The sequence below is a fragment of the Pogoniulus pusillus genome, chromosome 36 (genome assembly GCF_015220805.1).
Source record: "Pogoniulus pusillus isolate bPogPus1 chromosome 36, bPogPus1.pri, whole genome shotgun sequence".
Taxonomy (NCBI): domain Eukaryota; kingdom Metazoa; phylum Chordata; class Aves; order Piciformes; family Lybiidae; genus Pogoniulus; species Pogoniulus pusillus.
The window spans coordinates 3,547,766-3,561,721 of NC_087299.1; the positions used below are offsets into that span (position 1 = coordinate 3,547,766).

Consider the following 13,956-nt stretch of genomic DNA (forward strand, 5'->3'; position numbering starts at 1 on the left):
GCCACACTGCAGGATCAAAGGTGGACAAGCAGCTTAAACGTTGAGCTGACCAAACCCATGAGCAATGTACCACAGGCAAAACTGTTGCAGAGTTCATGGCTGGGACATCAGAGTGCTGATACCATCCAGGCTAAAACTAAGATGAGAGATGGAGATGGGAAGGCTCCAGGGAGACCTTAGAGCAGCATTGCAGTACCTGATGGGGGATAGAGGAGAGCTGGGGAGGGACTTTTGACAAGGGGCTGGAGTGACAGGATGAGGGTGAATGGGTTGAAGCTGGAAGAGGGGAGATTGAGGCTGGAGACTAGGAAGAAATTCTTGGTAGTGAGGGTGGGGAGACACTGGAACAGGTTGCCCAAGGATGCCCCCTCCTTGGAGGGTGTTCAAGGCCAGGTTGAATGAGGCCTTGAGCAACCTGAGCTGGTGGGAGGTGTCCCTGCCCAGGGCAGAGGGGTTGGAACTGGATGAGCCTTTCTGACTCAAACCATTCTATGAATCCACAAAGATTCTCTCAGGCAGGAAAGTAAACCCTGCTTGCAGTGCCTCAGCTTGCTGCAGGCTGCACTCAAAAGCCAAACCAGCCTCTGCTGCCCTCAGGTGATGTGGCCACCTGGATTCACAGCACAGCAAAAGCCCTGCACTCACTTCAGTCCAGCTAAGGCTACAGACAAGGAGCTCCTCCTCACACAGCACAGCTGCAGGCAGTGTGAGGATCTCCCTTTCCTGCCCTGGGCTCTGAGGAGGCCTTGTCCTGTTCAGCCTCCCACGGCATCTGCAGACAGCAGCCCCGGGGCAGGCTCTGCAAGTGGAGCTGCCATTGTTTGTGCAGGAGCAGCACAGCACCACCCCAGGGGCTGTCTGCAAGGGTTCCCTGCACTGGAAGCAGGCCTCTGCTCTAATGCAGCACATCTGAATGCAATGATCTGCTGCTGACATGATGACAGCAGCAAGAATCTTCCACCCCGTGCAGCTCAGGGAGTGGAAGTCAAACCAAACAAGTGGCAACAGCTCAGGCCAAGGTGTACTGAGGACACCCATTCCCAGCAGACTCTTTGTTGTGCTTGGCACAGCTCTCACCCAGCAGAAGGCCAGGGCCAAAAAGTCAAGCCCTTGGCCTCCACTTCACAGCTCTGGCTTCAAGTATGAGCCAGGCCTGTGATTAAATATTTGTCCAGGTCACCACAACTGGGCTGTAATTACTGCAAACATTTTAAGAGCAGGCAAAGCTCTGTCTCCAGATGCCTTTTTCTTTCTTTCTTTCTTTCCTGCCCACTTTTCCATCAGCTTCTTCTATAAATCAACGAGGTGGAAGGAAAAAAATCACCCAGGTCCAGGGGCAAGCTGTGCCTGCAGTGCTAACACCACTTCAGCTCCTCTCTGCAGGCCCTGACCCTTCTTTCTTCTTTGCCTGCCTCAAACCTGTACAGAACCACAAAGTGCTGAACAGAGTCTGCATTGTCCTTTGTATCAGCCCTGGGAAGCCTCATAAAGGAGCTGCAGCTCCTGCCAATCTCTCCAGTCACTCAGGACCATACAATATGCCTCCTGTCCTCCAGGCTTTATTACTCTGCTCCACTCACTGATTTCCACAGCCCACATCTGACTCCAGCAGCAGCAAGGAGGGAGACTGCAGCCTGCAGCAGGTGGCACCTTCAGCCAGGCCCAGCAGGACTTAGGTTGGATTGGATGATCTTGGAGGTCTCTTCCAAACTGAACTTGCCCTGTCAGAGCCTCAGGCAGCAGCACTGCTTGAACAGGCTGGCACCTCCCTGGAGAACACCAGCTCCAGAGCAAGTCAAAGTAATTAACACTGGCACAGAAACCTCAGCTGTTCAGGAGAGGTTTCTGGGTTTGAAGGGTTTATTTAAGAGGTTTTATCAAACCTGGTGCTGCAGGAGGAAAATCCTGAAGAAGGAGACTGAAAGAGAAGCAGCAGGATTCTGCTGCAGGGTGGTTCATGGTGCTCAGCCTGGCTGGCACTAGAACCAGAGCAAACCAGGGCATCTTCTCTTCTTACAATGCTGCTGCCATCTTCCAGGCAGGAAAGTGGGCAAATCTCAAGGGTAAAAAATGGAAGGGACCTCTGCAGGTCACCCAGTCCAACCCCTCTGCTAAAGCAGGACACCCACAGCAGCTTGCCCAGGAGCACAGTGGCCAAGGGGGGGTTGGAATCTCTCCAGAGAAGGAGACTTCACAACCTCTCTGGGCAGCCTGCTCCAGGCCTCCTGCACCCTCACACCACAGAGGTTTCTCCTCCTGTTCAGGTGGAACCTCCTGGGGTCCACTTTGTGCCTATTGCTCCCTGTCCTGTCCCTGGGCACCACTGACAAGAGTCTGGCCCCAGCCTCTTCATCTCCATCCTTTGGATACTGATCTGGAGAGAGTCCAGAGAGTCCAAGGATGGCCTTGAACACCTCCAGGGAGGGGCAGCCACAGCCTCCCTGGGCAACCTGTTCCAGTGTCTCCTCACCCTCACTCTAAAGAGTTTCTTCCTAATCTCCTTTCCAAATCTTCCTCTTCCAGCTTCAATCCATCCCCCCTCATCCTGCCCCTGCAGGCTCTGGAGCTGAAGCAGTCATCTCAGGTTGCTGAAGAGTCAGCCTAAAATTAATAGTAGTGGAGAAGCAAAGGAAGAGCCAAACCTCTCTGGGCAGCCTGCTCCAGGCCTCCAGCACCCTCACACCAAACAAATTTCTCCTCCTGTTCAGGTGGAACCTCCTGGGTTCCACTTTGTGCCCACTGCTCTTTCTCCTGTCCCTGGGCACCACTGACAAGAGCCTGGCCACAGCCTTTTACCCCCAACAGCTCCTTTAGCTCTTGCTGAGCATTGCTCAGCTCCCCTCTGGAGCTGCTCTTCTCCAGCCCCAAGGCTCTCAGCCTTTGCTCCTCAAATTTCCTTCCTAATATTTCCATACTTAGGGCAAATCAAAGCCAAACTAAGACTTTAAAGCAAGTTTCAACTCCTACTGAGCAGATCTATTTTGCACCAAGAGCTCTGCTGCCATCAAGCAAAGCTGAAGGGGCTCCCCAGTAACCACACACTTGTGAGTTAGCTGCACACACCCCTCCCCCGAATGCACTTTCTGTGCCTGCCTTGTGCTGCTGGCTACCTAGAAAGGAGCAGAGGAAAGGCAGGCCTGGCTCTGCACTGCAGACATACCTGTCTGGTAAGGCTCCCCCCGAGGTTCATGGTACCAGAGCCAGTTTTATTAGTCTGCAGCCACAGCATCACCGTGGAGGTCAGCTTGTAGTGAGCAGTGCGGCCGCTGGACTTCTCCTGCGCAGCAAACGAAGGCATGGAGACAGAAAGAGGTTAAAACTCAATGGTGGCTGGCTCAGAACCCCCCCCAAAACACACACACGGAGGCAACATCACCCCCCCCAACCCCAGCCCACTCTGCTTCTTCAAACCAATCCCAAGTGTGCCCATTCCCCTCCTTTCCCAACGCAGTCAGAGCAATTCACCCTCCCCTCACCTTGGGTTTGTCGAGCTCATTAGCGCTGTTTCTCTGCAGCCCTTTACCCCCCTGGGATCACAGGCACACAGTTCTGCTGGGGTTCTGTTTGATTCCAGCCCTGACTCATCTCTATCCAAAGTGCTTGGGGGCAATTTTCCCAAAGGAAGAGGGGAAAAGCAGTTGAGGGCTCCCAGCACAAGACCTCATTGTTCAGAGGAACACCTGTGCTCCAGAGCCGTGCTGCAGCTCACTGCGGGGTTGTTTGCACTCAGGTCCTCGCACAGCTGCCCCAGAGGCTGTACCTGAACCTCCACCACGTGGATGGAATCCCAGCATCCCTTAATCTTCTTTGATCCATCTCCAGCTTTCTTAATGAGGATCACCCCAGCAAAACCATGATCCAGATCCCAGAGGTAGACAGAGGAGACTCCACCTTCAAAATACCTGCAGGATGCAACCCAAGAGGCAGGTTAAAAGCGAGCAGGATGCAAGCCAGAGGCAGGTAGCAACAATCCCCCAGGAGAAGCAGGAGCTCTACATCCTAGCAGAGACTCTTCCTTTAAGGCAGCAAACTCTCACCTCTTGCAGCACTGCCTCCAGTTCTGGTGCCACCCAGCATGAGAGGGACATGGAACTGATGGAGAGGGTCCAGAGGGGGTCAGGAAGAGGATTAGAGGGCTGGAAAACCTCCCTTGTGGGCACAGGCTGGGAGAGTTGGGATTACTCAGCCTGGGGAACAGAAGGCTGCAGGGAGATCTTAGAGCAGTCTTCTCTTCCAGTACCTGCAGGGGGCTGCAGGGGAGGTCAGGAAAAGGATTAAAGGATTGGAAAACCTCCCCTGTGGGAACAGGCTGGGAAAGTTGGGACTGTTCAGCCTGGGGAAGAGAAAGCTGCAGGGAGACCTGAAGGGAGCTGCAAGAGAGCTGGGTAGGGACTTTTGAGAAGGGCTGGGAGTGATAGGATGAGACAGAAAGGCTTTGAGCTGGGAGAGAGGAGACTGAGAGTGGAGATGAGGAAGAGATTCTTTGCAGTGAGGGTGGTGAGACTCTGGCACAGGCTGCCCAGGGAGGTTGTGGCTGCCCCCTCCCTGGAGGTGTTCAAGGCCAGGTTGGATGAGGCCTTGAGCAAGCTGGGCTGGTGGGAGCTGTCCCTGCCCAAGGTAGAGGGGCTGGAACTTTATTTAGGGTCCCTTCCAACCCAACCCATTTCATAACTCTCTCATCTGCCTCTCCAAACCCCTGTCCTACACAGAGCCTTCAGCAATACCCAACTGCACCTCCAAAGGAGAGTGACACAGTGCAGGGAGAGGCCAGAGCCAGCTGCAGAGCTCCCCAGCACTTGAGCAAACAGTTCCTCTGATTCCAATTAACTCCCAACAGCTGGGGAAAAAATCACCAGCTCCAAAGTGAGGCTGAGAGCAAAGCTTCATTTTGCACTTTGGCCTCTTTTTTTCCCTCTTGCTCTTGGCACAGCCTGGAAGTTCTTCACTACAAAGCCTGCTAAGGAAGACAAAAAGGAGCAAGGCAGCGGCGCTCTGCTGCTGCCCCTCAGGTGTGTGTGAGGCTGAGCTGCTGATGTGCTGCAAATGAGAGATGAGCTGAACCCAAGGCTCTTGGGAATGAAGTGAGGAGATCCTGAGAGGTGCACAGCTCAGGCCAGCTTCAGAGAGGGGCCACACCAGAGGGCAGGGTACAGCAGCTAACTGTAAGGTTTGTGGGAGCAAAAATGATTCTTAGCAGAGTTATTGGTGGTGTTGGGGTGATGGTTGGACTGGGTGATCCTGGAGGGCTCAGCCAGCCCAACCTAGCACCCAGCCCTGCCCAACCAACCACACCATGGCACTAAGTGCCCCAGCCAGCCTTGGCTGCAACACCTCCAGCCACACAGACTCCACCACCTCCCTGGGCAACCTGGCATGGAACACCTCCAGGGAGCGGGCAGCCACAACCTCCATGGGCAACCTGGGCCAGTGTCTCACCACCCTCACTGGAGAGAATTTCTTCCTTGTCTTCAGTCTCAATCTCCCCTCTCCAGCTTCATAGAATCACAGAATCAAGCAGGTTGGAAGTGAGCTCCAAGCTCAGTCAGCCCAACCTAGCACCAGCCCTAGCCAGTCAACCAGACCATGGCACTCAGTGCCCCAGCCAGGCTTTTGAACACCTCCAGCCACACAGACTCCACCACCTCCCTGGGCAGCCCATTCCAATGCCAATCACTCTCTCTGACAACAATTTCCTCCTAACACCCAGCCTCGACCTCCTCTGGCACAACTTGAGGCTATGTCCCCTTGTTCTGTTGCTGGCTGCCTGGCAGCAGAGCCCAACCCCACCTGGCTACAGCCTCCCTGCAGGCAGCTGCAGACAGCAATGAGCTCTGCCCTCAGCCTCCTCTGCTGCAGGCTGCACCCCCCCAGCTCCCTCAGCCTCTCCTCACAGGGCTGTGCTCCAGGCCCCTCCCCAGCTTACCAATAGCCTCTTAAAAAAAGGGAGAGCTTCAGGGGCAGGCTAAAACCTGACCTCCATCAGACAGCTCCCACCTACCAAACCAACCAACCCCCTGTTCACACCCCCTGTTCAGCTCCCCAGTGGGGTTTGGCAGCACAGAGAACGGAGATTTCAGTTCCAATGCAGGAGATTCCTCCTCTGACACAGGCAGCAGCAGCTACAGAGCAAGCCTGCAAACACCCATCTCTAGAGGTCAATTCCACCCCCCCCAGACAAGCTGGCAGCCACTGAGACCCTGTGTGCAAAGACACCTCCCCCTGTTCCCCACTTTATGAGCACAAAACCTTAATTAAGAGAGGGACCCAAACAAGGCTTTGGGAAATCTCTTCTTACCTACTGTACTTTGATCCTAAGGACATGAAACAAGAAGGGGGGGGGGGGGGGTGAGGGGAATAAAAATCATTTTTATGTGGTTCACCTTTATGAGCTTTTACATAAAGGCTTTTGTGGGTACTTTAAGAATGTGCTAAAATGTTGTCTGAGCCCACATGAAACCAGCTGAGGAACCTCCTGCCAGAACCAACAGAGCACAGCTGGGAAGGCTTGGACTTGCCTTTGGGTATTTAATGACTCAAAGGCAGCATTAAGATTGCTTTAAATACCAGCAGGCCCCTGCAGTAAAGCTGCTCTGCCCCAGCCAGAGCCAGCAGCTTCAGGCTGCAGCAGCAAGGCCAGAGGCTGAGCTGGGATGAAGCCCGAGGCAGGGTGGGAGAGCAGCAGCCACAACCTGAGCTAGGGCTCTGGTCAAGGCAGAAGTGCTGCAGAGCTTCACTGCTTGCTCACTGCATCAGGGAGAGAGCATCTGCCACTGCTCACTGCATCAGGGACAGCATCTAGCACTGCTCATTGCATCAGGGAGAGAGCATCTGCCACTGCTCACTGCATCAGGGACAGCATCTAGCACTGCTCATTGCATCAGGGAGAGAGCATCTGCCACTGCTCACTGCATCAGGGACAGCATCTAGCACTGCTCACTGCATCAGGGACAGCATCTAGCACTGCTCATTGCATCAGGGAGAGAGCATCTGCCACTGCTCACTGAATCAGGGAGAGAACATCTGCCACTGCTCACTGCATTAGGGAGAGAGAATCTACCACTGCTCACTGCATCAGGGAGAGTCATGGCACTGGCTGGGCTGGAGCAGCCCTCTGGCATCATCCAGTCCAAGCAGCAACCCAGCCCCACCACAGCCTTCAAACCATGTCCCCAGGGCTGTGTCCATGCAGCTCTTGAGCACCTCCAGCAATGGGGACTGCAGAGCCTCCCTGGGCAGCCTGTGCCAGTGTCTCCTCACTCTCACTGCAAAGAATTTCTTCCTCATCTCCAATCTCAATCTCCATTTCCAGCTTCAGTCCATTCCTCCTCATCCTGTCACTCCCAGCCCTTGTCAAAAGTGCCTCCTCGGCTCTCCTGTAGCCCCTTTAGGTACTGCAAGGCTGCTCTAAGGTCTCCCTGCAGCTTTCTCCTCTCCAGACTGAGCAGCCCCAGCTCTCCCACCTGTCCCCAGCCCTCTGCTCATCTTTGTGGCCTCTCTGGACCCTTTTTGGACCCTCAGCCCTTTGAGATCATCCAGTCCAACCATCAACCCAGCACCACCATGGCCATCAAACCATGTCCCCAGTGCCATGTCCACATGGTTCCTGAGCACCTCCAGTGATGGAGACTCCACAGCCTCTCTGGGCAGCCTGTGCCATTGTCTCCCCACCCCCACTGCAAAGAACTTCTTCCTCTTCTCCAATCTCACTCTTCCCTCTTCCAGCTCAAACTCACTACCCTCATCCTATCACCACAGGCCCTTGCAAAAAGTTCCTCTCCTGCTTTCCTGTAGACCTCTCTCAGGAGGGTCTGAGGTTTGTAGGGAGAAGTGATCCTGTTGGGCCTTAGACCTTGGAGTTACCTCCCAGGGCAACTTCTAAGCAGCAGCTTTAGCAGAGATGGGAGAGCACTGACCTCAGAGAGGTGTTCTAAGGTGCTCCAAGCCAAACCATTCTGGGAATCCATCTGGCAGGGGTTTGGTTATGACAGGGAGCAGACAACCAGAAGATGTTTTCTCAGTGGCTGGTGACAACTCCTTGTCTCTAGGCAAGGCCAGAGCACACCCTGCAGAGCTCTGTGTCCTGAGGCACACTGCTTGCCTGTGAACTGCTGCCCTTTGGCAAGGCTTTATCCTGTGGGAGCGTTTCTGAGATACCACAGAGACCTCTTGTACATCTCCAAAGCATCTCCTGATTGCTTTGTGCTGAGCCTTGGCTGCTTTGGGAGAGGACCTGAGCCCTAAAGAACACAGCTTAGCTTTTACAGCTGCTCTTTGTGCAGGAAGATGATCACAGAGTCATAGAATGGTAGAGGTTGGAAGGGACCTCTGGAGATCCAACCCTGCTGCAAAGCAGAACCACCCAGGACAGATCACACAAGAACACATCCAGGTGGGGCTGGGATCTCTCCAGAGAAGGACACTCCACAACTCCCCTGAGCAGCCTGCTCCAGGCCTCCAGCACCCTCACACTAAAGAAGCTTTTTCCCATCTTGAGGTGGAATTTCCTGGGGATTAAATTTGTTCAAGGGCAGGTTGGATGAGGCCTGAACCTCAGCAGGAGGTGTCTCTGCCCATGGCAGGGAGGTTGGAACTGGATGATCATGAAGGTCCCTTCCAAGCCTAAACCACTCAATGAATCTCTGAACTTCACCCCAAATCAATTCTAGACTGAAGGTCAGCATCAAACACTTCAGTTTTCTACCTATTAACTCATCAACCACAGAACTCCTGGAAAAAAGCTGCTTTGTACCAGCAAAAAAGTCTCACTTGAGCCTGACCTACTTTACAAAGGCAGGAAGAAAAGGAAGTATTTAAGCTAAGAGGGATCCAAAGCTTTAGGAAGTGTTTGAAGTTGAAGCGGGCGGAGATGCAGGATGGAAACTTCTTTAAGGAGCTGGAGCTGAATCCATGGAACAGGGAGAGTGGGGCCAGAACAAAGCCAAAACACCAAGAGGAATGTGACAGGGGTGGAAATCCCCCAGCTCCCAGCACAGCCCTCACAAAGGAGGGCAGATGGATCCCTTTGATTCAGCACTGCAGGGCAGGGCAGAGAAGGCATCGTACCTCTCCTCACAGCACTGCACCTGGATGCTGGATCCTGCACTCAGAAAATGAGTTTCCCACCAGGGAGCCACAAAAACAAGCTCTGACTTCCAGTTCTGCTGCAGAACCAAATCACTCACCCAGCAAAACTCCTCTGGAGTTTCCAGGCAGTAACCCAAAAGCCAGAGCCCAAAACCCACCCAGTGCCTCTTGCAGCACCAAGTCACAAAGCCTTGGGGCCAAAGCAGCCACACCTGGAACCTCAGAGTGGGCACACAAAAGCTTCCAAGGGGATGCAGTGCTTCAAACTGGCTCCTTCAGAGCAGCTAAACATGTTTTCTTTCTGCTCCCTAAAGGCTGCCTGGCTTTTCCTTCCAGCTACAGAAGCTCAGCACAGAAAGGGAAATGTCTCCTTCCATTTAGATCAACAGAGGCACAGGAAAAGTTGTCCCTAAAAACCCCCACCTCAAAGGAAGAGCCTGGAGAGGTCAGCTACAGATGTTTGGGCAAGCCACTGGCTGAGAAGACCAACAGCAACCCCACAGCATTACCTACAGCTCAGGGCAGGAGGCAGCACTTCAGCTGTTACTAAGAGAGCAGAATCTCAGATTGCATCGGGTTGGAAGGGACCCTTCAAGGGCATCTTGTCCACCCCCCTGCACTCAGCAGGGACACCTCCAGCCAGAGCAGGCTGTGCAGGGCCACAGCAACTCTGATCTTGGATGTTTCCAGGGACAAGGCCTCAAGCACAGCCCTGGGCAGCCTGTGCCAGTGTCTCCCCACCCTCATGGTGCAGAACTCCCTCCTGATGTCCAAACTCAATCTCCCCTGCCCATTTCAAACCACTGCCCCTCATCCTACCCCACAGGCCCTTCTGAACAGTCCCTCCCCTGCCTGCCTGGAGGTCCTTTTCAGATATTGAAACACAGCTCTAAGGTCTCCTTGGAGCCTTCTTTTCCCCAGGCTGAACAGCTCCAACTCTCTCACCCTGTCCTCACAGAAGAGATGCTCCAGCCCTCTGCTCACCTTCACAAAGCCACACAACTCATCAGGTTGGAAAAGACCTCCAGGATCAGAGTCCAACCTAACCCTGCTAATTAACTAATCGTGGTGGCCCTAATGATGACAGCAATGCAAAGTGATTTGGCACAGTTGCCTCCAAGCCCTTCCCCCCTGCCTGCAGCCTGTCATTTCAAACCAGCACAGAAACAGCCACAAAGTGTGAAGGCAGTGGCAAGTCTGAGTGAGCTACTCTCCAGCAGCCCCAAAACACTGCTCAGGGGTCCACTCAAATCACCTGCAGCCTCTCAGCTCAAGTGAGGGGCAAGGAAAGTCTTCAGGACAACATCAAGAGATCAAAGCTCTCACTACAGGCACTGAGGGGCTGGAGTGTGTCCAAGGAAGAGCAAGGAACTGGGGAAGGGTCTGGAGAACAGGGCTGGAGAGGAGCAGCTGAGGGAGCTGGGGGTGTTGAGTCTGGAGAAAAGGAGGCTGAGGGAAGACCTTCTGGATCTCTGCAGCTGCCTGAAAGGAGCCTGGAGCCAGCTAGGGGTTGGTCTCTTCTCCTTGGTATCAGGTGGTAGAATGAGAGGGAATGGCCTGAAGCTGCACCATGAGGACATGAGGAACAATTTCTTTGCTGCAAGAGTGGTCAGGGATTGGCACAGGCTGCCCAGAGAGGTGGTGGAGTCCCCATCCCTGGAGGGGTTCAAGGAATGTGTGGCCATGGCACTCTGGGACGTGCTGTAGTGGCCACGGTGGTTGGGCTGGGTGACCTTGGAGAGCTTCTCCAACCCAAACAATTCCACGATCCTAAACCATTTCACTGCCTGTGTCTCCCCCCAGCTTTCTCACAACGAGGCTCAGCAGCCTGCTCTCTGCTACTAAGGGCAGGCTGGCAGCAGGAGCTTCCCCAGAGGTGACACTTTCTGCCACTGGCCTGAGCAGAGCTGACAATTCCTCTCTCCCTCCTCCTCTGCTCCCAGGAGCACCACTGCAGCCTGCAAACCAAGAAGGTGAAGTGCTTGTGTGTACAGAGAGCTGCTTCTCCCCCCAGTTCCTGAGCACAGCACAGCCTCTGTCTGGACTCCACACAGGTATTTCCAGGAATTGCTTCCAGCACACACAGGTGCAGAAGGGCCTGGAGCAGACATACCAAAGCACTTAGGCATGTGCAGCTCCAGTGCCAGTTGTACTTAAAAGCACACATCTGGACCATAGTGGGATGACTCCAGGCTTGTGAAGTGCAAGAATTCCCTCAAGCAAAGCAAACTGCACCCAAACAATGGGATCCTGGAGGCTAAAAACCTCCCCAGAGCCTCTTGGCCTGGTACCTTTCATCATTTAATGCTCACATTTCCCTTACCATCCAATTGCTCTTGGCAGGTGGAAACTAATGAGCAAATCCCCTTTGAGAAGTCACCTGGAAACAGTTCCATTAGCCACCTAATAAGCAGGACAATGCAGCACTCTGTAATGTGTCCAAGCCAGGAACTGCTTCATTAACCACCAGGAAGTGCTGACTGCTTGTAAATCTCCAGGCTGTGCCCATCCCTTGACCCAGGCTCCCTGCACAGCCATCCTGCTGCAGCCTGACACAGTTTAGGCTCTGCCAGTTTGGGGAGGAGGGGGGAAAAAACAAAAGAGAGACAGCAGCAGAAGTCTTCTGTGGTATGGAGGAAGTCTGCCAAAGTCTGCCCAGACTGCAGACTTCAGCTGGCACAGCTCTTTCTCCATCCCAACTGGCACTGCTCAGATGCACTCCAAGAGAGCTGTTCTTTGTTAAGTTCTTCTGCTTTCAGTTCCCCATCACTGAACACTGATCTCCAGCTACAGCTCTGCAAGCACAGCCACCTGTTACCACAGAGCAGCTCTGCTAGCATCCCTCAGCACAACAGGCTGTGGGCAGCAGGGGCAGGGAAGGGATTCTGGCCCTCTGCTGAGACCTTCCCTGCAGTGCTGGGACAGCTCTAGAGTCCTCAGCACAGACCTGCTGGAGCAGGGCCAGAGGAGACCACAGCCATGCTGGCAGGGCTGGAAGGGCTCTGCTGTGAGGCCAGGCTGGGAGAGTTGTGCTTGTTCAGCCTGGAGAAGGGAAGGCTCCAGGGAGAGCTTCTGGTGGCCTTGCAGTGCTTCAAGAGGAGCTCAGAAAGCTGGGGACAGAGTTTTGAGCAGGGCTTGATGTGACAGGCCAAGGGGTGATGGTTTGGAACTGAAAGAGGGAGATTTAGATACAAAGAAGAAATCTTTGACAGTGAGGCTAGTGAGAGCCTGGCCCAGGTTGCCCAGAGAGATGGGAGATGCTCCACCCCTGACACCATTCCAGGTCAGGGTATCTGGGGCTCTGAGTAACCTGCTCTAGTTGGGGAAGTCCCTGCTGGCTGCAAGGGGTTGGACTGGATGAGCTGCAGAGGTCCCTTCCAACCCAAGCCTGTCTGGGATTCTCTTCTATGACTTTAAAATGCAGCCTCACTCCAGCCTGAAAGCATGTCAGGAGCCAAGCCCTTCAGAGAGTGGTGTCTGAGGACAGTGCTGCAGCATCAGAGCTGCCCTCCTCACACAAGCTTCCCCTCCCCAGGGCTCAGCCTTTATGTAATCACAGAGAACCGTGGGAACCCAAGGGAAAAAGAACCTCCTCCTCTGCTGGCAGATTCAGAAGGTAAGAATGCAGCCTGCACAGGGCTGCTCCACACTGAAGCACCCAAAGAGGCAACAGACAAAAGACCCAGATGGAAAGCAGCTCATTCAGTTTCCCCAGCACAACAGCAGGCTGGGTTCTCTCCCCTAAGCCTGCTCCAATCTGTGCAGTCTGAATCAACAACTTCAGTACTGACTCTGCTTTGAGCTCTGTGGGTGAGTGAAGGAAGGGAGGGAGAGAGCCCAGCACTGCTCTGCTCTCCCCTCCCAGGGAACCTGTTTGGGTGTCAGAGCAAACAGTGCAGTTGTATCTGCACAGCAGCTTGGTGGTTCAGTTTTCTCCTCTAAGCTTGCTCCAATCTGTGCAGTCTGAATCAACAACTTCAGTACTGACTCTGCTTTGAGCTCTGTGGGTGAGTGAAGGAAGGGAGAGAGCCCAGCACTGCTCTGCTCTCCCAGAGAACTTGTTTGGGTGTCAGAGCAAACAGTGCAGTTGTACCTGCACAGCAGCTTGGTGGTTCAGTTTTCTCCTCTAAGCTTGCTCCAATCTGTGCAGTCTGAATCAACAACTTCAGTACTGACTCTGCTTTGAGCTCTGTGGGTGAGTGAAGGAAGGGAGGGAGAGAGCCCAGCACTGCTCTGCTCTCCCAGGGAACTTGTTTGGATGTCAGAGCAAACGATGCAGTTGTATCTGCACAGCAGCTTGGAGGCTCAGGCTTGTCTTCTGAGGCTTCATCTTGTACTTTATCAGCCTAAGCCCGAGGCAAGGAGCTCACAGATGACATAACCCTGATGTCACACCCTATTGTGCAAAGCCCCAGGCAGCAGTGAGATGGAAAGTCAGGTTTCCTTAGTGCTGGGATGCATAACAAATGCAGCTGGATTCAATCTGCAGGGCCCTCGCTGTGAAAACCACAGCAAGTCTCCTGCCCAGGAGAAAGCCACCACAAAGGGTTAGCTCCCATTAATGAGGAACACTGAGCTGATGGCAGCAAAGGCACTTCAAAGCTTGCCAGGGGTTTGGAGTTTAGGCAAACGAGGTTTACATCTAAACACAGCCTGAACTCCACAGCTGCCTCAGCACTGGCTCAGCTCAAAGCTGCTCCACAGCTCCCTGAAAGGAGGCTGGAGCCAGGTGGGGGTTGGGTTCTGCTCCCTGGTATCAGGTGATAGGAGGAGAGGAAATGTTCTCAAGCTGCACCAGGGGAGGGTTAGAAGCACAGAATCCACCAGGCTGGACAGGAGACTGAGAGGTGACCTCAGCAGTGTTTACAAAGA

At 53.9% G+C, this 13,956-nt stretch overlaps 1 protein-coding gene across 3 annotated transcripts in view; it reads right to left on the reverse strand.

Moving 5' to 3' along the window:
- CAPZB (capping actin protein of muscle Z-line subunit beta) overlaps positions 1 to 13,956 on the reverse strand; it is an 83,223-nt gene that overhangs the window by 10,387 nt on the left and 58,880 nt on the right. For all 3 annotated transcript variants that reach the window (XM_064172024.1, XM_064172023.1, XM_064172022.1), the window contains 2 exons: positions 3,761 to 3,902; positions 3,161 to 3,277 (listed from right to left, as the gene is read on the reverse strand). In XM_064172024.1, the coding sequence (XP_064028094.1) occupies positions 3,161 to 3,277; positions 3,761 to 3,902 (259 nt within the window). The remainder of the gene's footprint in view (positions 1 to 3,160; positions 3,278 to 3,760; positions 3,903 to 13,956) is intronic.